At 35.7% G+C, this 26,590-nt stretch overlaps 1 protein-coding gene across 4 annotated transcripts in view; it reads right to left on the bottom strand.

Annotated features, from left to right (window-relative positions):
- LOC136839452 (progestin and adipoQ receptor family member 4) overlaps window positions 1–26,590 on the bottom strand; it is a 115,337-nt gene that overhangs the window by 17,367 nt on the left and 71,380 nt on the right. For all 4 annotated transcript variants that reach the window (XM_067105508.1, XM_067105509.1, XM_067105510.1 and 1 more), the window contains exons 2-3: window positions 22,794–23,012; window positions 9,626–9,729 (exon numbers count right to left, since the gene is read on the bottom strand). In XM_067105508.1, the coding sequence (XP_066961609.1) occupies window positions 9,626–9,729; window positions 22,794–23,012 (323 nt within the window). The remainder of the gene's footprint in view (window positions 1–9,625; window positions 9,730–22,793; window positions 23,013–26,590) is intronic.

Raw genomic sequence — 26,590 nt, 5'->3', positions numbered from 1 at the left:
AACGACATACTATTCGGAACCTGAGCATAATATATACAGCATCAACATACACACAAATACAATTATACAGAGATGCAGTAAATATACTATATACTGTCGAGATATAGTGTACATATATATATGTATATATATATACATATACATACACACACACACACATACTGAAAGGTTGGCTACAATGATAAACATACTGAAATGATTAAACAAAGAACATTTACAAACAATCATTGACTCATCAAACTGAAACACAAAAACACACATACACAAGTGTGTGTACATATGTGTGTATGTATATATATATATATATATATATATATATATATATATATATATATATATATATATATATATATATATATATGACATTGGAGATCTGAAGACACAAACACGACAGAAGTCTAGATCTACTTAAAACAACGGACGTGCAACAACCTACGTACACTCGCAAAACTCACCTCTGTCGCGGCTGTCTTTGAGTTGTCAAGAAAATATGAACATTTAAAAAAATTAAGAGAAAAGATTTTGTGACACATCCAAAGAATGAATAAATCTCCCCGCAAACTTAGTATATTATTTTGCCACGCTTCTAGAAAAGAATGGTCTTCAAAAAGGGGAGATGTTTCGCTGTACAATTGGTACTTTTAAGACTTTTCTTGCAAATTTATTCCGATATGTGAAAAATAAGAATAATCATACAAAAAAATATGTAAACAAATAAACACCATATACAGATGTCATGCTCTCGAATCGAAATTGACTACACACACACACACACACACACACACACACACATATATATATATATATATATATATATATATATATATATATATATATATATATATATATATATATATATATATATATATATATATATATATATATATAATATACATTATTTTTACCCTAGCAGGAGAGCTCCTGAATACGTCACCTCTCCGTACCTCAGCTAACTTTTTAAGATGGGGACGCTAGCCCGTGCTCATCTGTACCATGGCTATGACTAACTTCAGCTGATTAACGACCCGGCACCTAGTTCACTGCTTAGATATACACAAGCACAAGAGGGTCAAATGAGATAAAACTGTCATGCTGCGTCCTTTCTTGAGATTCGAACCCAGGTTCTTTCACTAATGAAATGAGCGCCTTGACTTCACTATTAGGAGTGTAGTTTATACATACATATACATATATATATATATATATATATATATATATATATATATATATATATATATATATAATGTGTGTGTGTGTATATATAAAACTGCATGGGAGAAAAATGTCTAAAGAGCGGACGTCGAATGAACAGAGTAAGGAACGGTAGGAAGCATGGATTAAACAGATATCACTTGGAGCAAAGAGTAAGTGATATGATTACAGAAGGCTTCCTATTTCAGCTTGATCAATTTACAATATAGATTGTTTTTAAAAACAGGAAAAACCAAATATCAATCTGAAACTTTTCTATATACCATAACCAGATTGATAATGTTAAACATTGTAGAGTTCATTTTAACATTTTCAAGAAGCACGAAATTAATATCATGTACTTCAAAATAAATAAATTTGATGAATAACTGCTACTGCTCAAAACGTTAACATTGAAATTTTATGGTGTGTTGCCGTAGAGTTTATTTACTTCCACGTCAACTGTCTTTAATTTCATTAAAAATTTTTCGTAGTAATCGGGTATCTGACAAACTTATCTTCATCTCCCTCTTTACTAAGCTTTTCCCTCAAGATGCCTGATATTCTTTTCAGCATCCTACCTAACGATCTATCCTCTTCTCTCTTCGAAGGTCACGCCAAAGCACCACAATCCAGATTGATCTAAGATGCTGTTCTACCCTCTTTTACTTTTTATTTCCCCGTCTTCCACCATCTCCCAGTATTTCACTCAAGAAACTTTCATTCTCTCACTAATACGTGCTTTTGATATACTTTCCCATATGTGGATACTCCGGAGAGGTTATCTGCCCATTTTTATTGATCGTGTCTGTCTGAATGTAACTTCTTTGTCTCCAGCTTTACTTCTTGCCCTGCATGAATTTGTTCTTGTAGTTACTCCTCCAACTCCGGGAAGATAATGTGAATCTTGAAGGTGTGTGATATACCAGAAAGCATTTATAACGAGCAGGTAAAGTTCCTAATGAATATCTGTTGTATCTGGCTATCAATTTCAAGCGTTCTTATCGAATCGTTGGCGCGATTTGTGATGAACATTAACCGGAGATACTCATTCACTGCATTCAATAAACTTCATACTGCATTCCAAGAGTTCCAAATAACTTACAGTCATTATTCTTGATTATTAAAAAGCAATTCCTAGCACGATTTAGACATTCATATTAAACATTAAAAGCAATTTGCTACCATTTGCAGCTTACTAAATATAAGGAAGGGCCTGATGACAATTTAAAATCGTTCTTAGGAAATACCTGTAAAATCTTTTCATGTCTATTTAAACATTCATTAGAAATCATTTATATTATTTGTTGAAATATACTGAAAACACTGGAGCCATTTTTACTAAACATCTGATGGCGTTCTCACTACATTCAACAGTGCTCTTGGTGGTCATTTAGTTTTTTCTAATGAACATTCGCAAGCACTTTCGACGGTCATTCTTTCCGAATCTCTAGAAGAGCCTTTGATGGACATCTGTTGTAAATTTGAAACTGCTTTTGAAGGCAACTTCAAAGCATTTTTGCTTTAAATCTGAAAGTGTTTTCTTGAGCGGTCAACAGTCTTGTAATGAATATTTAGTGTATTTTTTATAACATTTTTGAAATCTTCAGACGCAGCCCTTCGAAATGAATTTACTCAAAAGCAGGACAGAAAATGCTCTCTGAAATTCGCTGTTCCTGAAATTTCTCAACACCTGCTGTGTTTACGAAAGTAAACCTTGAAATGCTTCCAGTGAGAGTATTACCATGACCTTCATTTTATATCAAAATCTTTAAGAAAGCAAGAGGTCACAGCAAAAACTCGAATACCGCCAGTGTTTCAACTAATGAGATGACACGTACCCCAATAAACTTGTAGAAGTGTCACGTATTCCTATGTGTGTATGTGTGTGTCTGTGTGTAGAGAGAGAGAGAGAGAGAGAGAGAGAGAGAGAGAGAGAGAGAGAGAGATTTACGTCATTGTTTTTCAAAGAGCAGCCATTACTTGAAGCGTCCAGTGTCAGATTATGAAATTGTAACATGTTTGCTCGTGAGTTAAAAACAAAACTCGTAAAGCATCACTAAGAACATCCATCTCACTATGCAGCTGTCAGTCATGCAACCTTCCTCTCATGCACAGACAGAATTCGTCTCCTTGCTTCTTCCTCGTGTATCTTTGCTCTGTAATCATATAACAAGGAATATGCAAAACATATGAAATGATTTCTTACTGTGTTAATGTAACTGCAGATATACAAACCCACCTATGTCAATATATTTTCATTATTTTCTCGGTGAAATAACATGAATGTTCATAATTTTTTAAGGTAACATAATGGCAAAAATCATGAAGGTTTCAAATGTGAAAATAGAACTGCAGCGCTCTATGACGAACGCCAAATGGTCACTAGAGCGGAAAGATTACAAGGAAACGTCTTTCTTCTCTTCTCTTCTCTTCTCTTCCTTTTATTCGTTATGCTCCTACAACTAACACCTGGATGAACAATCGTTTCATGCTTATGTGAGAGCTTAAAAAGCTGTAAGGGTGGGCCTAATGAAAATTATCTATAACACTGATCATATAGAAAAGAGAAAAAAACTGTTAGGATATCCTTTGAGAGAGAGAGAGAGAGAGAGAGAGAGAGAGAGAGAGAGAGAGAGAGAGAGAGAGAGAGAGAGAGAGAGACTTAACAAATGAGCTTCAGATAATATATAAGAGAATAAAACAATTATCATTATTATATCATTCCTTTTCCAAACTGCTGCAAAATCAAAATAATACAATCGTTTTTCTTGTGACGACAGCTGATATATGGCTTCTGCAAAACTCTCACCTAATCTTTTCACTGACCAGTATTAGACGATGCAGAAACCCAGTTTTTCTCAGTCAGGCATGTGAAATAAATTCAGAGTGAAAAACTTATTAGATTCCCGTTAACGCGCAAAAACTACTGTCTTTTAAGTGTGCTTTGCTAATTAATGATGAAGCGGCATACGAGCAAAAAGCACAACTTAAAAAAATCTTTTCTGAGCTGCTACATAAATTATATTTGAGCATTAATCGATTAACTTTTACAGTACGTCTAAACTCAGCCAACGTACAGAAAGGCATCTTGGATTCGCCGTTTTACTCTTTCCTTAATAAAACATATCCTTGAAAAAACAACCAAAGAAAATGTAAGACTCAACTGACCGCAACAAGGGATTCCAAATTCTGTCGTTATCCTGATTTATCTTCCCAGATACCCAAACCAAGAGCCTTCGTGTGATTAACGCTGGTACGGACAAAAACAATTACTTGATCCTGATGAGGCAACCAAGTTACGTACACATGTGAGCAGTATTGGTCGACGGAGCCATTCATTTACATGTTTTTATTTATTCATTCATTCACATGTGCACTTACAAACCAGAATTCCAAATGGCCTTAATGGGAAAGGCTCCCTAACTGGCAAATAATGTAAATTGCTAAGTGCATCAGAGAGCCAGACGCAATTTAAATGTCTGAAAAGTCATAAAAATTATGCTTTTAAATGGTGAGTGATATTGCTTCCCAAGATATCCTTTCATTAATATAGTGCCCGGTGCCAGTGGGAATATATATATATATATATATATATATATATATATATATATATATATATATATATATATATATATATATATATATATATATATATATATATATTATATATATATATATATATATATATATATATATATGTGTGTGTGTGTGTGTGCATGCGCGCGCGCTTATGTATTTATGTACAGCATACAGATATAAAGCCTTCCTGGTTTTGGGGACCACACTTAAAAGTGATTTTGTGTAAACTTAGGTGACCGAGACAAAGGTAGAATTGTGTGGCATTCCTGGAGTAATTTAGAATGAAGAGCGTGTTGTGGAATTTGTGTTTGGAAATGGGAATGACTGCTGAGAATATGTTGCTTTATGAAAAGAATTTCAAAAGTATACTTGAGAAAAAATAAAAGGTGACCAAAAGTTGGCTGAGCTATGTTTTGGTACAGAGTTGACGCAAGAGTTAGTTTGTTGATGTAATACTAAAAGGAGTGGCTGGAAGTATTTTCAATCATTATTTGGTAGAATCTAAATCTGAGATAGATAAAAGTTTAAGCTAGAGAGCAAGGGGAGAAACTATAGTTGGATGATTGGAGGAAACTGGGAGAAAACTTGTTAGGGTTAAAAAGACAGAAGTGTAAAATTTAAGATTGGGGTCAAGTGTCAGTTAGGAACGTTTGTGGCTTTAGGAGGGCAGGAAGAGAGGATGAAAACATTGAGTGATAGGATAAGGCAAAGGAAATTTAAGAAGATTACAATGGCACTATTGCAGAAAGAAAGGAAGACTGTGAGCAGGAATACAAGAAGACTGATAAGAAGGCCAAAAGATGAAAGTGAAAAGAGGGGCAAATGGGGAAATGCAGTCTGAAGAGCTTGCAGTTCCAAGTCGAAGGAGTAGTATTTTCAAGATTTGTTGATTGGCGAGTGATGTAGTGTAGAAAGGGTTAGAATAAGATTAAGAATACTTGTGGAAGTGACTTACAGAATTAAGGAGAGCAAATACGAGGCTGAGAAATGGAAAGACACAAGGAACTGACGGAACAACTACAAGTGAGACGGTGAAGTATGGTTGTAAAAAAGTGACCGAGTGATTGAGTGGCTGACCAGCGTTTTCGTGAGGGGAAGGTGTTGGGATAAAGGTAATAAAGGACACTAATAATTATGTGGGAAAAACATTACTTGGCATGCCAAGGAAAATGTATGGTAGCATTATGATCGAGAGCGAGAAATATGGCAGAGGGTTTAATAGAAGAACGATGTGAGGTTACAGGATGAGTGGATCAAGTTCCTGTTTCGGAAATGTAATGTAAAGCATCTGAAAGCAGAGAGAAAAAACTGCATGTGGCACATATGGACTTACAAAAAGGTTATGAAACAACTGATAAAAAGGCAGTGTGGAGCTTGAGGATATGTGGTTTAAAAGATAACTTGACAGTGATAAGATTTTATGATGGAAGTGAAGTGTGTACTGTATTAGAATTTGCAGGTGGAAGAGTGACCGGCTTTGTGACAAAACTGAACTAGGAAAAGGAAGTGTTAAGTCTCCGTGGCTGTTTAACATCTCTACGGATGGGATGATGAAGGAAGTCGGAGAGAGGAGAGTAAGTGAAACTGCAAAACTGTCAAGATGAAAAAATAGGTCATGGATGAAGTGGAGTGGCTGATGTTTGCATGATACAGTATTGATTAAGGGTAAAGAAGAACAAGTAAAAATGCGCCGAAGTTTCTTCGGCGCAATCGAGTTTTCTATACAGCGTATAACGTTGTAAGAAACTCTCAGCCGCCCGTGGTGGCCTGTGTTGTTGCGGTGGCAGACGCATGATCATGACTAAATTTAACCTTAAATAAAATAAAAACTACTGAGGCTACAGGACTGCAATTTGGTATGTTTGATGATTGGAAGGTGATGATCAACATACCAATTTGCAGCCCTCTAGCCTCAGTAGTTTTTAAGATCTGAGGGCGGACAGAAAAAGTGAAGACAGAAAAGTGCGGACGGACAAACAAAGTCATGTCAATAGTTTTCTTTTACAAAAAACTAAAAATTACAGGAGAATTTGAAGGTGTTTGCAAGAGTTGAGCATAAACTTGAGTAGTGACAGTTATGTTATGAGGGTAAGTGGAAAAAATAAATGCTAATATGGATGTTGAGAATGACAGCAGTTGATTGGTCTAGGTATCTGGAGGCATATATATCGGATGATACCAAGTTGAGAGAAGAGGGGCGTCACATTATAGGCGAAGCGAGGAAGACAGCACGATGTGCAAAGACTGGGAGGGAATTTGCAGTGTATGAGGGAACTGCTGCGCCAACTTTTCTTTTTGGAAAAAGTGTCAATGTCAAGCATGAATGAAAAAGAAAGAGTGAAGCTGTAGAGGGGAATTATTTGCCAGTACATGTGGCATCCGAAGAAATGAACAGTTGAGAAATGTAGAGACTTGCAGAAGTCATAAAAAGGTTAGTTTATAAAAAGGACGGTGTGAGTGTGTCTTAAGAAGGTTCAGTCATATGGAAAGAATCGACGATGGTAGGTTGGTGAAAAGAGTAAACCATCTACTCCTCATTCGGTATATATATAAATATATATATATATATATATATATATATATATATATATATATATATATATATATATATATATATATATATATAAACCATCTATCCATCATTCGGAATATATATATATTATATATATGTATATATATATATATATATATATATATATATATATATATATATATATATATATATATATACATGTATATATACGTTCGTGTGTGTGTGTGTGTAGGCCTATGTATGAACACATGCACACAACTTATATAATTGTATATATATACACAATATGCTAACACAATTAGTTTCCTTAACCTGTGGAAATCCCTTCCAAATCAAAGTCACAAAGAAATATTAAGTGAAATTATTTTATTTACGCTGCACTGACACTTCTGACCAACTCGTTAACTATAATGGATTCACAACTAAAACATCCCGGAGTAAGTCTCAGTTTGAATTTAATTCTACATATTTCTATAAAATCTGGAGTTAAGACTGAGTTCAATTTTATCAGCCAACATTACAACAGAAATACCGGAAGCTTTGCATGAGTGGCTATCAATCAAATTTAGAACCATTATTTAATCAGCATACATACATATGTAACATACAGTCATACGGGCATCGCAACACTTAGGAGGGCTCTTATATATTCATTCACGCTACCCAAAGACACCTACTCGACCAAAATGAACCCTGAATTCTAGCAAAACGAGTCCCATGATGACTGTTCACAATTCCCACCTCGAATTCGTATAATAAATGCTGCAAAATGTACGCCTAGCAATTTTGTGTTAGATGGCTTACAAACAAACGTCATTGGTAAACAGAACCTAAATTAGCAATTCGTTTCCTGGCAATTACCAGACAGCCTTTCACATTTGGATTAACGGTACGAGTGTCGGAGCTGTAAAGCTACGTTAACCGCAGTTCTTGTTGGATACGGCAAGGATTGTTTTCAAGGCGGAAAAAGGTAAAAAACATTCACCACAGCTTTTGTCCTGGCACCCTGCAATAATTAAGGAGTAGCCTACAAGAAAGAGGTTAGTTGAAAAGTATATACATCTTTTTTTTTTTTAATTTCAAGTTATCAAGTGAGTTAGCGCACCCTTATTCTGACACATTCACATTCACCATCACAACTGTTTTCTTCTTTTTCACTAAGAAACCACGAATTTCAACAATAAATTTATATACATAGATATGTTTTATACACACATACATATATGTGTATAAATTATATATGTATATATATATATATATATATATATATATATATATATATATATATATATATATATATATATATATATATATATATATATATATACATATAATATATATATAACATTCGTAAACAGAAATCACTAAAAGAAGACATAATCCAGACAGAGGTAAGTAATGCGCAGAGAGAGAATACCAATTGCAGTATAATTTCGTCACTTAATAGTAAATTCAGTTCGTTTCATTTCGATGGGACAACCGAAGGTGGAAAAACCTAACCGACCCCAAAACCTATCATAATATTTGTTTTATATAACGTTACTTGCATAGCGCAAATACAGCCATTCACATTTTTTGTTCCTAATTGAAATGTCGAGATATCTGGCACGCTCGGTTTTATCCCCGCTCAAAATCTGAATTTCCGCGTCCCGTTTCCCTAAGCAATTTTCCATCCATATACACATTTTCATGACTTTCACGTTCTGTTGGCATAAATGAAAAAGAATTAATAGGACAGAAATATTAAATAAAACGGAAAATAAAAGGAAAATTGAGACATTTGAACGAAACTTAGTAATCCCAATATAAATTCTCTAAAAAAAAAAAGTATATAACTAGGGACAGTATTATCATACCAGGGTTACAAGTTAATTATTTTAAATATTTTTCTTTCTTTTAGAGAAAGCATGCCTTTAAAAAATTTGAGGGATAAACTACAAAAATCTTAAGTCTACATCTCTATTGACGAAAAAAACAAACCATTCATACATTTTCTTAATATGAATATCAGAAAGGGGGATCTATCAATCTATCAAAATAGTGAATGTCTCTGCATTCTCATATGCTCAATCTATGAAAAACATTTTTTTAGAGAATATTCCACAATTTCTTTAAATGTAACATCACAAATATACAGTATATATGCATATATTTATACGTACTCAAGCTAGCATGTATGTATATACATACATAAATTCATCTGGACACATTTTACACAAATATTTATGACAACTTCTTAACTGTCAACTCGTAACTCCATGAGTAAACTGGAAATATTCAAAACATTTATATAAAAACCAAAGGCGACATTTCTCATACCTTATACAAACACCACAACGAGACGACGCAGTACACTGCCAAAACTCGCCAGATCCAAGAACTGCTCAAACAGGATACAGACGCGTACACCGTCGTCAGGGCACCTGGCGAAGACAAAACAAAAAGATCATTTCGTGTGGAATAAATAAACGGAGGAAAACACTGTTTGAGGGCTGAATACCTTAAAAAAAACATAAAATACAACTCAAAAACTAAATGAAATTAAGACAAAACATAGCAGCGAAATAAGTCGAAACAGTAGTCAATACAGGCAAATATACAAATTAAATTATCATTTCATGACAAATAGTAATAACAGACATACGAATAAAAACAAAAATTCAAATCGAAAAAAATACTAAATGTTGATATGGATAAAAGTCAGATTTTCAAATAATACACATTATTTAGAATGACTGAATACCTTATAGGTACAAGATACTGAAAGGGGGAAAACTCGTCTTGCCACTTAAGACTGAGCAAATTACTTTCATCCCACTTTGCGATTTTTACATAAATCACACGCGACAGAAATATATACATCTCTGCCTCATCCAGGAATAGTCATAGTTTATTAGTACACTGGAGAAGAAATAAAATACAGCGAATATAATAAAACTAGATAAATAGAAGTAAAAACCTGAAGAGACCCAAAACAAAGGAAAGATAAGAAAGTGAGAAAAACTTTGTAGTTTCGTACGGTACTAAAAGCGAAAGTATAAAGAGGATTTTGCCCAGTTGTAAGGATTCCTTCCATAAAGGCCTCTGTATTTCTGGACGAATATGGTTGCTGTGGAAAGAGAGACCAAGAAACTGCAATTCTCCAGCCGACTAATCACCTTATGACGAAACGTCTTTGCCAGAAGCACGCGATCAAGTCACTTGTGCCTGGGGTTTTGAGAAAGCCAGCATCAACCGAAAATGATACGCTGCCACAATTTCAGAAAATATAATAGTAATAGTAAATCTCACACAAAGAAATGGAAAGAACTGCTTTGTTCAGTGCAAATATTCGCTAATGATGGGGCACAGTCATAAAGACTGACTTTTTCAACAGAACAATTGCCTTTCTAATGAATGTAAACAATGAAATTGAACAAACAAGAAAAGCAACTGAGTTTTACATACGTACACACACCCATCCACATATACATTATGTATGTATGTACGTACGTTTATATATATATATATATATATATATATATATATATATATATATATATATATATATATATATATATATAATTTTTCAATGTTTGCGGTAAAATGGGATTAAGGGGCAGAACAAATATTATATATATATATATATATAAATTTTTTCAATGCAAAATGCCTGGGCAGAACAAAAAATTAATAGCAGCCTACGACTGCAATAAATAGATCCATTTAAATTAAAGACCGTTTGTAAAATAAAGATTTTAGGCATTGCAGTTTATTTACAGAGGCCCAAGAGAAAACAACGTGACATGCCCGTCAACTTTCCAGTAGGAGGAATCCCAGGTATATATATATATAATATATATAATATATAATATATAATATATATATAATATATATATATATACATATTATAAATATATATACATATACAGTATACATAATATATATACATATATATACTGTAATATATATATAATATATATTACATGCTATATATATATATACATAAATCTATAAATCTACATATATATCAACTGGCAAAACTTCAGATATATCCAGCACTTTTTCAGTCTTTAAGAGTGGTAAACAAATCTGCTAAAATACCGCTATATTTATTCATTTTTAAGCCGACAACCGTTTTGATCACAGATATGAATCTAACTGCTAAATGTGCCAAAAAAATTGGGCGAATTACCTAGATTCTTCAAGTTTTCTTGTTAATCTCGATCCTTAAGACTTGATGTTTGCCTCGTTTTTCAGTTAGGAACTGTCAGGTCATATGTGGATTTTTCATTTTAGTTTTCTGTAAAAGAAAACTGTTGAGTTGGTTTTGTCTATCCGCCTTCACTTTTTCTGTCCGCCCTCAGATCTTAAAAACTACTGGAGGCTAAAGGGCTGCAAATTGGCATGATGATCCTCCACCCTCCAATCATCAAACATACCAAATTGCAGCCCTCTAGCCTCAGTACTTTTTATTTTATCAAAGGTCGCGGTTAGCCATGATCATGCGCCTGGCACCGCTATAGGTGCCAACAACACCCACTTTTTACTAATCAACATCCTCGATAGGAATGATTGAAAGGCAATCCTTCTGAACTATGACCTCGCCCGCCACCTCCCCCACCCCCTCCTCTCTCTCTCTCTCTCTCTCTCTCTCTCTCTCTCTCTCTCTCTCTCTCTCTCTCTCTCTCTCTCTCTCTCTAAGATCTTAACTTCTCTCTCTCCTAAGATCTTAGGTACTACTTTCGGTAAGCTCTAGGGTGGAGTACTTCCTCCTCTCAGCCACCCTTGTAGAACAGGTGAAGAAACATCTTTCAACATTCATTCGAATTAAACTAACAATCACTGAACAGTTCTTTCCCTAAAACACCAAACTCTTGAATTCTCTTACTAACTTTCATGATTCTCATATCTTTCTGGGAAGAACCAGACCTCTCTTTACCTATCTACCTATATATCTATGTATCTATATGCATGTATGCAAGAGAAAAAATACACATATGCAGATATATAGATATTTACCTTACACATATATATTATATATATATATTATATATATATATGTATATATATATATATATATATATATATATATATATATATATATATATATATATATATATATATATATATATATAAAACGATGATAAGCGATATATATATATATATATACATATATATATATATATATATATATATATATATATATATATATATATATATATATATATATATATATATATATATATATATATATATATATATATATAAAAGTTTCGGTCCATGAACATCAACAATTATCTTCTCAGGCAATGCCCCGAGTTGACTTTGACAGCCAAACCTTTCTTGGTCTTTACACAGTAACAGAGACAAAAAATTGTCAAGAACTACAAGTCATGAGTGAATGACATGACGCATTCTCAGGAGTTCAACGTGCCCCTAATGAGGCATTGCGTACGTGTAAACTGCCGTTGCAAATTATAGAAAAATAAAAGAACCTAGCGCATGTCTCCGCCAAGTCGAATCTTACAAACAAAAAGTTAGATGTCGAGATTCAAACGAAATAATTTTTTTTTTCTTTACCGGGGGAGGTATACGTCAAGTGTATTCTTTAAAGTTGGGCATGACTTTGTTTCCTATGTTATTTATTTTTTATTTCCAACTAGGCCTAAGTTGGATAGACAGAGGGATACCTCTAGAAGGTGATACACTTTCGTTTCCGAATCATATAACTTGGTTACCAAAACTTACGGTAATGGGGCGCAAAGTTTCGGATTCTTAAGATATGAAATTTTTTAAACAAGGATGGACAATTCAACTCATAAAATTACTTTTTTTCCATATTCTATATTCGTATCACCTCAAAAATCAAATGACATGTTGCCAGTTACGAGGCCCACGTTTGGTAAACAATCAAACAAACGAAACCGAAAATATAACCTCTAATACTGTACTGATAGCAGAAGCGGTTACATAACTAAGTTCAAACTGAAAGGAGGGCAGTGTCGTGTTCTCAATAAATCCACCGTTAAATTTAGTTGCGTCAGGTTATACAGGTCTGCCTCTGAAGAACGCTGTCAGAAGATTGCAAAAGCAGTAGGGTAAGAATACCTCTCTCTCTCTCTCTCTCTCTCTCTTTCTCTCTCTCTCTCTCTCTCTCTCTCTCTCTTCGTAAACAATAGTGAAAAAGTAAAGTAGAATGATTGCCTAACGCCGCATTGCGGGAATGCTCGTGACCACCAAGTCTGTCACGTGGGGTGTTAATGGTCAACAAAAGTAATACTTGTCTTGTCTTCTGTTTTAGTCTATCGCTCTCTGAATTAGGTAAAAGCTAAAACATCGACAAGGTCATCAGTTTTACATTTCTTCCTTTCAAAGGGCCTGTTCCTCCAACTCGGAAAGATTAATATAAACAGAAACGAACTATCAATAGCCAGAGTTTCTGTATGGAACGTGAGCAGAACAAAAGGGTATATTATATATACTCTGAAAACCAAGGCCGGGTCGCCATCCAGCCTCGGAATAAACTATCCTGGTCAGGTATGGCCCGGAATAAGTCCAGGTTCATGATTTATATGGTGGGCGATTGTAGGGAATCTAAAGATATGACCTTATTCTTGGTTGAAATTATTCAGCAGTTCTCTCTCTCTCTCTCTCTCTCTCTCTCTCTCTCTCTCTCTCTCTCTCTCTCTCATCTCTATATATATATATATATATATATATATATATATATATATATATATATATATATATATATATATATATATATATATATATATATATATATATATATATTTATATATATATATATATATATTTATATATATTATATATATTATATATATATATATATATATATATATATATATATATATACATATATACATTTAAAACCAACTATGCCAGTCAGTTGAATGTTACAGGTTCCTCATGCATTCCATAATTCAGGGATCCCTCTGTGCTAAAAAAATACCAGTAGTGTTGCAAATGTCCCATATATAATTTAAATAAAAAAATATATATATATATATATATATATATATATATATATATATATATATATATATATATATATATATATATATATATATATATATATATATATATATAGAGAGAGAGAGAGAGAGAGAGAGAGAGAGAGAGAGAGAGAGAGAGAGTGCCATGCAGTCATTTACGTCAGCAAAAGCCACACACAAACAGTGAAATTAAAAATACAGGGCGCATATACACAACTCACTTCGCAGTTTAGTGAAACTAAGCAGAGATTATTATTAAATGATACAGTAAAATAAATTAGGTCGGGGAAAGGATTCGAGGCTGGACCACAGACATTACGAGACACAGTAATGACCTTAAAATCCACATGCCTTCAAGAGTGTCAAAACTAAACTCCGATGTTATGCAGTGTTCGAAAATAAATGTCAACTTCCCCGTTCGTAGTCCTCGAGAATTAACAGTACTTGGTCCTGAAATCATCTCATCCTCACCTTAATGCGTAAATAACGAGTCATTTAATTAGTTGTATGTATGTATGTATGTATGCTATGGCTAAAACACAGATATCAGGGCTGAATTTAATTGTTATATGGATTAAAATCACGTCTATCACTACTTGCACTTCTCGCATAACTCCCTGTAACGCCCCGACGCAATGACAAGTTCGCCATAATTGGCAATGAAAGTTTAGCTGTATTGGGTCTGGTCAGCTCTTAAACAAGTAAAAAATGCGCCGAAAAACTTCGGCGCAATCGAGTTTTCTGTACAGTGTATACTACTATATGAAACTCTCGATGTGCTGCAGTATGAAACTCAGCCACGAGGCCCACGACCGGGCAGCGCTCAGTTGCTCCCAAGATGCGGTCAATTGAAGATGCGTCGGCGGATGGCACCTCTAGCGGTGCCAGATGCACGATACATGGTTAACCTTAACCTTAAACAATATAAAAACTACTGAGGCTAGAGGGCTGCAATTTGGTACGTTTGATGATTGGAGGGTAGATGATCAACATTGAGGGCGGAGAGAAAAAGTGCGGAAGGACAGACAAAGCCATCAATAGTTTTCTTTTACAAAAACTAAAAGGGGATGACCAACAAACGCCAGACGACTCCGTCAGCACATTAGCCACCTGCAAACACCTAGGGTCAGGGCGTGGGGCTAGCGACCTCATTTATATACATACTGTACTTGTTGGAAACAAAAGTAGCACCTTTAGAGGTACCCCTCCATCCGTCTATTACCCAACATATGCCTAGTTGAAAATTACAGAAAGAAAATGACCGAGAGACTGCGAAGCGGTGCCAGTCATTAAAGGATACACTAGAAACTTCCCACTTCGTAAAGTAAAGAGGTTATAACTAATTTATCTGTTCATACGCATGGACATATTTATCTATAAGTATGGACCAGATGCAAATACACAAGGAACTAAACAATGGCGGTATTTGTGTGGCTTCTTTGCTTGTAAACAATTTTACGATGACGTTTTTAGTTTCAATAGATATCGTTTATTCAATTTTTGCTCTTTCTCAACCAGAAAGCAAAAGTAGCATGCAAACGCCTCCAGATCACGAAACGATGACGTCAATGAGCTATTTTTACTTACATGCAGGTGATTCTTACATATTTTCGACGAGGGACCTCTGTCCACCACCAGCAATTTAGTTATATTTTGCAAAGTCCTCTTTCTCACAATGAACATGGAGTGTCAGGGATTTCTGTTTTCGAGAGAGGGAGGGGAAGGGAGGGGAGGGGATGGCTATCGTATTATAACTATCAAACAGTCATTTTATTTTACTCCAGTTTAAACCAACTTTCTTGTTGATATGTCAATTATGTTCGATATATTTCTCACGGATGCTACTAAATACCAAATAAAATAGAGAAATTTCATACAAAAGATTAATATGACCACTATATTTTCGTTATAAAAAGCCAAAAAAATTAATAAAGAGGAGATTTAGGGCGCTGGTTAAGGGTCCCGGAGGAAATATAATATCTCGAGACAAAGTCATCTGTTGCAATCATAAAAATGCAGTAAAGACAATGTTATACGACTTACGGGCGTTTCTGTTTTAATGATCAAATGGAAGCACTGAAATGGAGGATCTGAATGGTTAATCGGTTCTGGCGTTGGGAAAACTCAATAAAGCCGGATCTTCCTTCAAAACTGCTAAGTAACTAACAATGTCATCTCCAAACTTCAATGATATATTTTTGTTTTCGATGCCAGCTCTACTACATGCCAACTTCGACATAAGAATTTAAAACTGAACTTCATCAGTAACAAATAAGTACAATTTCATTTACACAACTGTGGATACAAGCGGTACTGACCACTACGTACTCTTACAATACAGGGTTTTGGAGTGTTATTATAACCCACTGCCAATGGCACCAGACTGGTCATTTTTATGCGAGTTTCAATACCGCTCAGTATTTTAGGGGGCAGGGTCGTTACCCTACACACAATCCTCTCTTTTATCCGGAATTGGAACCGGAAGAGTATATAAATTACAATGGCAGAGTTTAAAACTGAACGTTGAATTTGCTTTATACTGAAACCCAATAACTATACATGCATACTGTCTCTTTTACTACTTCTTTTAAATGAATCACAGAAAAGACAAGTGTTTATCAATATAAAAACCGCAACAATATTAAAGTACATAAAATAGAACACAAACATCTCACTAGGCCGGAAAGTCTCTTATAATCTTCCAACCTTCAAGACTCGGGTCTATTATTTTCATCACGGTTAAGCCCCCCAACAGCTTTTTCTTCCTTCTTCGTTTTCTTCGTATCCATCAGGCCTGGGTTGAACAAGGACATTACAATGCCTATCCCATAATTCGTTGCATTAAAAAATATTCGTCATATAAGAGGAGATATTGCTGAAATTGCAAAAAGTTTCTCTCGAGTCCACTAACCCCAACCCTTAATCAAGTTCTGGCAACCGAGTGGAAATTTACTCATATCCTTCCCCTTGGTTGATCAATAACCCTATCCCTGCCACACCAGAGAGAGAGAGAGAGAGAGAGAGAGAGAGAGAGAGAGAGAGAGAGAGAGAGAGAGAGAGAGACAATCTATACATATAAAAATGGATGTATGTGTGTGTGGTGTATGTTCCATCATAACTCTGAAACGCAATTTCAACCAAAACTTGGTATACATGTGACTTACTATCTAGAAAAGAATACTGTGGGGGTAAGACACCACTATCACCAAAGGGGGTGGGGGTGGGGGTGGGAAGGGTTTCCCTGAAACGGGGCTGGCTCTGCCCCGCAGACTTAGTAACTAAATAAACTGTACGAATTTATCATACCTATTTCGGCATTCATATGACTTACTATCTGGAAAAGAATACTGTGGGGGCAAGACATCACTGGCATCAAATGGGGAGGTGGTGGGAAGATGGTGCCATGTAAAAATAACCGAAAACGACAGATATTAGTGTCTAATCAATAGTTCCCGAAGTCACTGAGATTAACAGTGACACTAACGATGCTCTCTAAGTCCAAGTTCAGCCCCAATAAGAAGGGGGATGAGAAGGGGTGAAAAATAAAACGTCAAAAATGACAGATATTAGTGTCTAATCCATAGTTTTCAAAGCCACTGAGACGAATAGTGACACTTCCGATGCCCTTTAAGTCCAAGTTCAGCCCCGATAGGAATGGAGGGTGAGAAGGGGTGAAATATAAAATGTCAAAAATACTGAGCAATGTAATTAAAGCAACTATCTTAACAGAGAGAGAGAGAGAGAGAGAGAGAGAGAGAGAGAGAGAGAGAGAGAGAGAGAGAGAGAGAGTTTTCCCGGGCAGCGCCGGGTTGGTGAGCTAGTTTTATATAAACTTGTATCCAAAGAAGAAAGCACTTCTTTACTATACAATAACCTGAAAACAATACTATGAACACCTGAATAATTCAATGTTTGACGAAGACTCGACTGAATAATAGCAGTAGAGGCAGACGTCTATCAGCTTTGCGTCCTTTTTTTCTTCTTTTTCTTGCCGATGGAGAAGGAAGGCAATTCCCCTACGACCAAAATCTCTGGTTCCTGAGTGTTGCAAACCTCTGACCTATATAGGGAAAATATCATCACCCTCGTTGATCTTCATGCCAACCCTTCATTAATCTTAAAAGGGAAAGGTCACAAATCTCAAAACAAAAGTTGATTAAAATGTTGGCTATTTGTTATTCATGAACAAAACGACAACATAAACCTTAGAGCAAACACGGTAAAAATACTTTCATCATTTCAACTGAAAACTCGACTGAAGAAATTTTTAATCGACAGCGTAAAAACCGACATGAAATGATTTCATGTAAAGTGTGAAAACTTTCCCAACTGCGATGATGGAGCAGCATACCAGAAGGATAAGAGAAGATTCCTTCAACTACAGTGCTGTCACTGATGTGCGCGTCTCCCATCCTTACAGAGCACAACTCCAAATTTAAGACATTTGACTATTTTCTACCTTCAGTCTCTTTCGATCATGACTTCAGATAAGGAAGACATGAATAACTGCGTTATACTACCTATGCCTCCTTTTACAACCCTAAACCACGGGAAAAAATTACCGAATTTAACATTAACAGACTTCAGATCACGCAAAATTTCATAATGCTATGAAATGCTCGAAACTTCGTTAACTAAATGACGAGAGCTCATCATGGTCAAATGTCATACTTCACATGACAAAATAAACCTGCACACAGCAAATGATGACTAAACCGCGAGAGAGAGAGAGAGAGAGAGAGAGAGAGAGAGAGAGAGAGAGAGAGAGAGAGAGAGAGAGAATGTAATCAATTGATAAAAACATAAAAAACAAAACGCTAATAAAAAAATCCTTCAATACCTACAAATAATACCATTTATGCAATGACTGGCTACGTTGGGTACCAAATAGTTGCAGTTTACACATTTTACAATGAATTCCCAGGAATATGACAATTAAGGCTTGAAGTCCACATATAAAAGATGACGGTTTTAAAACAAGAAAAGCTTACAAATTATACTCACAAGTTAATGCATGGGATTGTAGCGAAGGTGTAAGAGGCTGCATCTACAAATCTATTAATTTATTCAAGATTGTTCTTTTTGATTACGCAGCCCGTAAATTATTCAAGACAACAAAAAGACAGGCCAGGAGATCTTAAGAGTGGAAATGAAGTGCCTGACACGAGGCGAATAAAATAGAGAGTAACATTTATTCAACTGTGTGTTTGAGAATGGAATATGGTACATAATTCTATATACAAGTTACGGACAGAGTTCTGATAAATATAGCTGGAAAGCTGACGTTGTATTGCTTCCTGTAGGAATGATACATTCGACATAACATGATTATGGACGACAGTATACATAAAAAGGGTATACGCTCTCGGTTGTGTTTCTTATACACGCGTGCTCGGCGTGTATGTCAGATGTTCGTTGTGAGGAGTGGATGTCCGCAGGGTATATGAGTTCGGGCGGCCAGGTAAGATGACGATCGTAGAAAATTAATTTTTATTACTTAAAAAGTGAGAAAATACTGCTTATTTTCAAAAAATTACGAAACGTACTAAAATCTATTAAAAAAACAAGATTTTTCATTACTTCGTCAAACAACTTACAAAAAAGCAGCACAAGATGAAGATTCAAAAGCATCATAACTACAATAATAGGGGCCATAACGGTCCTCCATTTTGGAAAGAGGATCTCGCTATCGTCAGGTTGTTTCTAATTCATTAAACCTGCCTCTTCTGTAAGGTGCAGGCTTGGCGTCACCAGGGGGGAATGGCTTACAATCTTTGCTTGGAGTAACCGGGCTGGACTTTTGAAAGCTAGATCACGTCTCAATATCTTCATCATAAAAACAAGATTATTTTGAGCAAAGTACAAGGACACTTGTGAGGTGCACTTTGTTTAAAAAACAGGCGTCCTTCAAACAATGGGACTTTTACGCGAGTCGAAGTCTGCTGATAAAACTAACCAATTGCATCACAGTACAAGGCACTTGGCTCTGTGTTTGCGACTTTCACTGAAGATTAATTCTGGAGCGTTTCGTATTTTTAGCTAAACTCACTTCTCTCTCTCTCTCTCTCTCTCTCTCTCTCTCTCTCTCTCTCTCTCTCTCTCTCTCTCCAACCTGACCCCAGCTTGTAAAGAACAAGACTGTCTATAGCCTTGCAGATAATGACATGCCCGCATAGTGCACGATTCTTGTTGCTATAAAGAACTGTGCTCTCCACACTGACATTCAAGCACATATTCAGCACGTTTATTCATGTTGCCTTGTAAACCGTCAGTGACGAAAATCCACGCTCACCCGTGTGTAACTAACAACACCTATAATAATAATAATAATAATAATAATAATAATAATAATAATAATAATAATAATACCCTACTTATCCCCATCGTTTTTTTCGACCCTCAATAATAATTTTCCAGTCAAAATATAGTCAATATTATTTTTAGAGATTTTCCTGAAATCTTTAAAATCAAACCTTCGCATGAAAATCTTAAAAATTAACCAATAAGATGAAAACTGATGAAATCTTTACAATGTGTCCATTAAAAATTAAGAATTTTCCTTATACCTCATCAAGTTGAGAATTTCGGATTTTTTATCAACGTAACCCAGCCAAAACTCCACTATCTGCCAAGTAAATGAAGAAACCTTGCTCCTAATATTCTTTCAAAAATGGCTTATAGAAGCGTTAAGAAAGAGCCAAAATAAGAAGGCAATCACACATAAAATGTCTCTGCAATAATGTTATCGGTCGACCTTCCCAATTACCACAAAATTTGGTATTCAAGAGGGATACTGGTACAACGGAATTCAAGAAAGATGCTTTAAATAAAATGACAATCATGAAAGACCATTTCAGATTCAGTATTCTTGTTAAGAGAAGCAATCAATTTACTCTTGTTCTCCCTGCTCATTATATATATATATATATATATATATATATATATATATATATATATATATATATATATATATATATATATATATATATATATATATATATATATATATTTATATATATAATATATTTTCCTGGAACCTTGAGTGTCCTAAAAACCGCTTTTTCATGACATATTTCTTTAACCTCCTTCCAATGTTCGAAGCATTGGCTCGTTCTTGGTTAAATTCTTTCAACATACCCTTTCCCCATCCCGATTTCAATGTGTAATGCGACTAGCCTACAACATTAACACATCACGATACCCCCCGGACCTTGTACTTCAAATTTCAAATCCATGAGGGTTGGAACTTCATTTCTCAGCCCCTCCAAAGAGAACATAAAAGCGGCCATGAGTCCATTTAATCTATGCACCCAGAAACTGCGTACCTGTATTTTAGGAATATCTGCGTTCACTATACCATATGGCCTGAAACATATCAGGTAGGGCTAATAACACCAACCTGACCAAGAGACATTCTAAAAATTTTGTTTACCTTCAAAACAAAAACTCTTCACAAATAACCCAGTAACTGCCGCCCATTGTTTTGTAACCGCCAAAATGCGCTTCACTACCTGCTGTCTGCGACATTACGACAGTCTATCAGTGGTTTTCCTTGATTAACGGTTCCAATACCTGCATAATAATTACCATGTGGCAACCCACAGTACTCAAGCCATGACTCAAGGTAAAGATGTCCGCGTGTCGTGTCTCTTATTCCTTAAAACTCTCTCCTTTCAGTGTTTGTTGATTGTGGTTCTTATCAGCAACCCAGACTGGAATACACTTATATTACGCATATAGTAACTAGAGTCTTGCACTGCTGTAATTTTCGGTTTCCCTGATTCAAACAGTTGTTGAAAATTAAACTTCAAAAAATTTCTTTGTTGCAATATTCTCCTACAAATCTGGATTTCTTGCCCTGTAATATAATGATGGTACAGATGTTTCTTCGCATACAACAAATGACTGTGAATCATGGTCGACTACTTTCAAATTCTAACAGATATTGTGAAATTGGAGGATTAGCGGTTTCGACGAATCCTTCATTCCTCCACTAAAAGAACTTCAAACTCTTGGTCTTCTTGAGTAATATTTCAACAACTCCCAATTTTTTCTTGTACAAAACCTTTCAAGTTAAATGTCTATTTCCAGAAACATATATCAATTATAACTATAATTTAACGATGAAAAAGTTAGTTTCTTCAACTAAATGCTTAGTAAAGCAAAGAACTAAACAAAATAAATCTCCATCACTGCCAACAGCCGAAAATATAGAAAATATAAACTGACTAGTTTTAGATTTTTGCCCGACTTGGGGAATTCATACTGATTTAAATCTAACCCAAACTTGCGTTAACATCAAGGGCTTAAATTACTTACTGACATTACTACAACAAAATAAGAAACATTTACACAAATATAAATCCCCCGCATGAACCCTACAGCACCATGCCCATTCGTGCATACGCACACATAGATGAATGTGAGCGGGAAAGGCCATACGTGCACGTGAGCACGTACGTGTTTTGAGGAAAGCGCAGGCGCCAACTTACCGAAGCTTTGAGTGATCCAGATGCCGAACATATCTAGATGGAGGAGCGACTTGTAGCAGGATTCCCCGGCGCGGTGATTCATGAAGAGGTGGTAGATGGTGGACCCGACCCAAGGGCTCACTGTTGATACTAAGTGTGTCCAAGGTAACAACGGAACATTGATTTCTGACCACGGTAACAACGTCTGCCACCATAACAAGATGTATAGCATCGGGACACCTGTCAACCACAGAGAGAAAGGGGGAATTAGCTTGCAATAACATCACTTGGGCAAAAGGATTTTCTAAAATATAAAACAGTGTACATTTACTCTTGGCATACATACGTCACACAAAATCTTTTAAGTGAATCGCCCAGATTTTCTTGTTATTAAAATCATTATGAAATATACAGCATAGATAAACCTGGTAGCCATAGAGAAAATCGAAATAAATAATATGCATATATTACACCAAAGAACACTTACACAAGCACTTAAATTGTATGACTTTTTATTTCAGAATATTCAGAAATATTAATTACCGTCAACTCTGGCTAATGCTTTTCTTGTATAATCTACTGAAGATATTAAAACATTAATTTTTCCTAAGAGAGCAGATTTTTTTTTATAATTTCTAAAATATTAAAACTTGACACCATGACACAGTTAACAAAGTTTTATACTTTCTATGATATTAAAACTTGACACCATTAAAAAGTTAAGAGGACTAATGGGGCTCGGGTTCAATTTCCCGAGCAAGACAGAACGCTTTAAGCATGCTCCGTTCAAGTCTCTTTTGTCCCTCTTAAGTATCTGACAGTTAAAGATTACAGTGGGCCGTAACGACATGGAACCCAACCAAAACCATGCGAAGTGCCAATACTTTCTAGTCTTTCTCTCCACAAAGGAGACAGTATTAGAAAGGGAAGTAATTCAAGTCACAGAGTGAAAAACAATTTTTTTAAAACAAAATCCTTCTGAATAAAATAAGCATTTCCCTCCACCTGGAATGAAACCTCGTAAATTGGAGTACGGTCAAGAAATAAAAGTCAAAATGCATCACTCCAACTGACTGGACCCTCAAGGTCAAAATATTCCGATTCTATTTTCGTGTACGGTTGTCAGCATTCATTTTATTTTATTTTCCTCCTTCCATAAGCCGAGGTACAACTGGCTTGTTGTCTTGGAAATATATTATTTTTTCACCAAAATGATTACCCTTGCTTAGTTAAAGCTAGGCAGTAAATGTAAACGCTACCATACTATTTGGCAAGACTTAGCCGTGAAATAACACGAAAGTCTAAGTCTGGCTCCTTTATCGACGATGTCATTCATTTTCCAACTTCAGCAAGACTGTTTGGCCATTTAATAATTTCATAGATAATTGATAAATAATTAACAAAACATTACACACAAGCAAGGGAAAAAGGATAAACAACTTTTACTTTACCTAAAAGAAATTTACATTAAGAACAAAAAATATCAACACGAGCACAATTTTCCAAACATGAAAAACACAAGCGATCAATTCACAAACACGCAAGCACAAATTTAAAGTACAGGTGATATTTCAAAATCTGCTGATACTATTCCCATAAACCGATATCGATATCTAAACTCTGGAAAAATCCACTGACGTTCGGAAGCATCCCATTAAATTTTGGGCCGTCGAAATTTCCTTGCCAACCATTCGAACTGTGCAGCTGTCTTTGCAATGTTTCTAGTTTATCCAAGGTCAAAGTCCGTAAAATCATAGGAATGAGAACAATACAAAAAGCAACTCGTGATGATAGTGGCTATTATGGAAAAAGAGATACATCCAAAAGAAACAGCACATACACGCCCATGCGCCCAGGTCCCCTAACGTGCAAGAGCAATGGAAAACAAGTAGAAAATTCGTCTGAGTTTCTCCGGCGCAACCGAGTTTTCTGTGTAGCGTATAATGCTGTAAGAAACTCAGCCACGACCGGGCAGCGTTCAGTTGCTCCCCAGATGCGGTAAAGTGAAGATGCGTCGGCGGCTGGCACCTCTAGCGGTGCCAGACGCACGATCTACGGCTAACCTTTACTTAAAAAAAAAAATACTACTGAGGCTAGAGGACTGCAATTTGCTAAGTTTGATGATTGGAGGGTGGATGAACACCATACCAATTTAAAGCCCTCTAGCCTCAGTAGTTTTTAAGATATGAGGGTGGACAGAAAAAGTGTGGACGGACAAAGTCATCTTAATAGTTTTATTTTACAGAAAACTAAAAAACTGACCATTAATGTAAAAAAATTGACCTTTAAACAAAATAAGATAATAAACAGAACAAGCACTGCCGCAAGGACACAAGGACTTCTTGCACTAACAGTCCTCTTCGCAGTCAATTCAGCAGCATAAGAAGTCAATTGGAAGATCAAAATCGTAAAACCACTTCCACTCATCTCCTTCAGGAAGGCATTCATCGAGTGAAACTTATCCTCAGGATCTCTGACTTCATCAATTCAGACAAATGTGCGAGTGGATTTCGTGTAGCTTATTGCTTCCTTGGAACAATTTGATGGATGCTATTTCCAAGGAGCTTTAAAAAACAGGAACTGTGTTGTGGTCTTTTTCTAAAACTAAATCAAATGAATCTGACTAACAGAGGCTATCCTCCGGGGATTCCGGAGGGAATCTTTGGTCCCTAGTGTTTCCATGGACCCTCTGATGCTCCCCGGAGAAGCTCAAAGGCCCTGTTTTATAAGTGGGGGTCTTTGACGGTCAACTGTGAGCCCAGGGACCTTGTTAAAAAAAAAAGGACCCTACTAAGTGTGATTAAAATAGGGACATGTTATTGTTCCTTTTAATGAACAGGCTTTTTTGCCGTTAATTTGCATTTTGAGGGCACAACACTCAAACACAGAAATTATCTTAGCTCTCTAAACTCACTGAACAGACTGTGAAGTACCTCGTTAATTATGGTAATTTTAGTATTATAGTTTTGCTCTATTTGGAAGCACGCCCTAGTCTGGTTTTCCCCTGACTCATATTTTTCGCACCACATCTAATATTTGCCTTATTTCTTTTTATTTTAAGAAAGACCTACCTATCATATACATGTCAGTACCAGGGTGTAAGTCGAAATACATAGATGCATTAGAAAACAACATTACCTGTGATAGGTTATTAGAAACAGAAATCTATTAAGGCCGGAAAGAGTTCCACTACAAAATAGGACCTTTGAGAGTCTCTGGAAAGCACCAGAGGGTCCCGGACACACCAGGGACCAAGGATTCCCTCCGGAATATCCGGAGAATAGCCTCTTATTAGTCAAACTGATTGGTTTAGTTTTGGAAAAAGACACAACACAGTTCCTAAGTTCCAAATCTCTTTTAAGACGCACAATCTATCCTGAAGCCAAGGATGAATTCCAGTTCCTTGAAGGTGCTTTAGAAAGCAGGAACTGTCATACGTCCTTTTCCGAACCTAACAAAGTCAACTTGATTAACAGAGGCTATCCTCCGTATGACAATTCCTGTTTTCTAAAGCACCTTCAAGGAACTGGAATTCATCCTTGGCTTCAGGATGAATTGTGCGTCTTAAGACACCTTTGGAACTTAGGAACTGTGTTGTGTGTCTTTTTCCAAAACTAAACCAATCAGTTTGACTAATAGGGGCTATTCTCCGGGAATTCCGTTGAGAATCTTTGGTCCCTTGGTATTACCATGGACCCTCTGGTGCTCCCCAGAGAAGCTCAAAGGCCCTGTTTTATAAATTGGGCCTCTTTGTGGGCTTAACTAAGAAGCCCAGTGTTCCTGGTTAACCAAGGGCGACACTGAACTAATCCTCTCAG

The sequence above is a fragment of the Macrobrachium rosenbergii genome, chromosome 6 (assembly GCF_040412425.1).
Source record: "Macrobrachium rosenbergii isolate ZJJX-2024 chromosome 6, ASM4041242v1, whole genome shotgun sequence".
NCBI lineage: Eukaryota > Metazoa > Arthropoda > Malacostraca > Decapoda > Palaemonidae > Macrobrachium > Macrobrachium rosenbergii.
The sequence above is the reverse complement of the archived record's forward strand: the minus strand, read 5'-3'. Positions and strand labels throughout refer to the sequence as shown.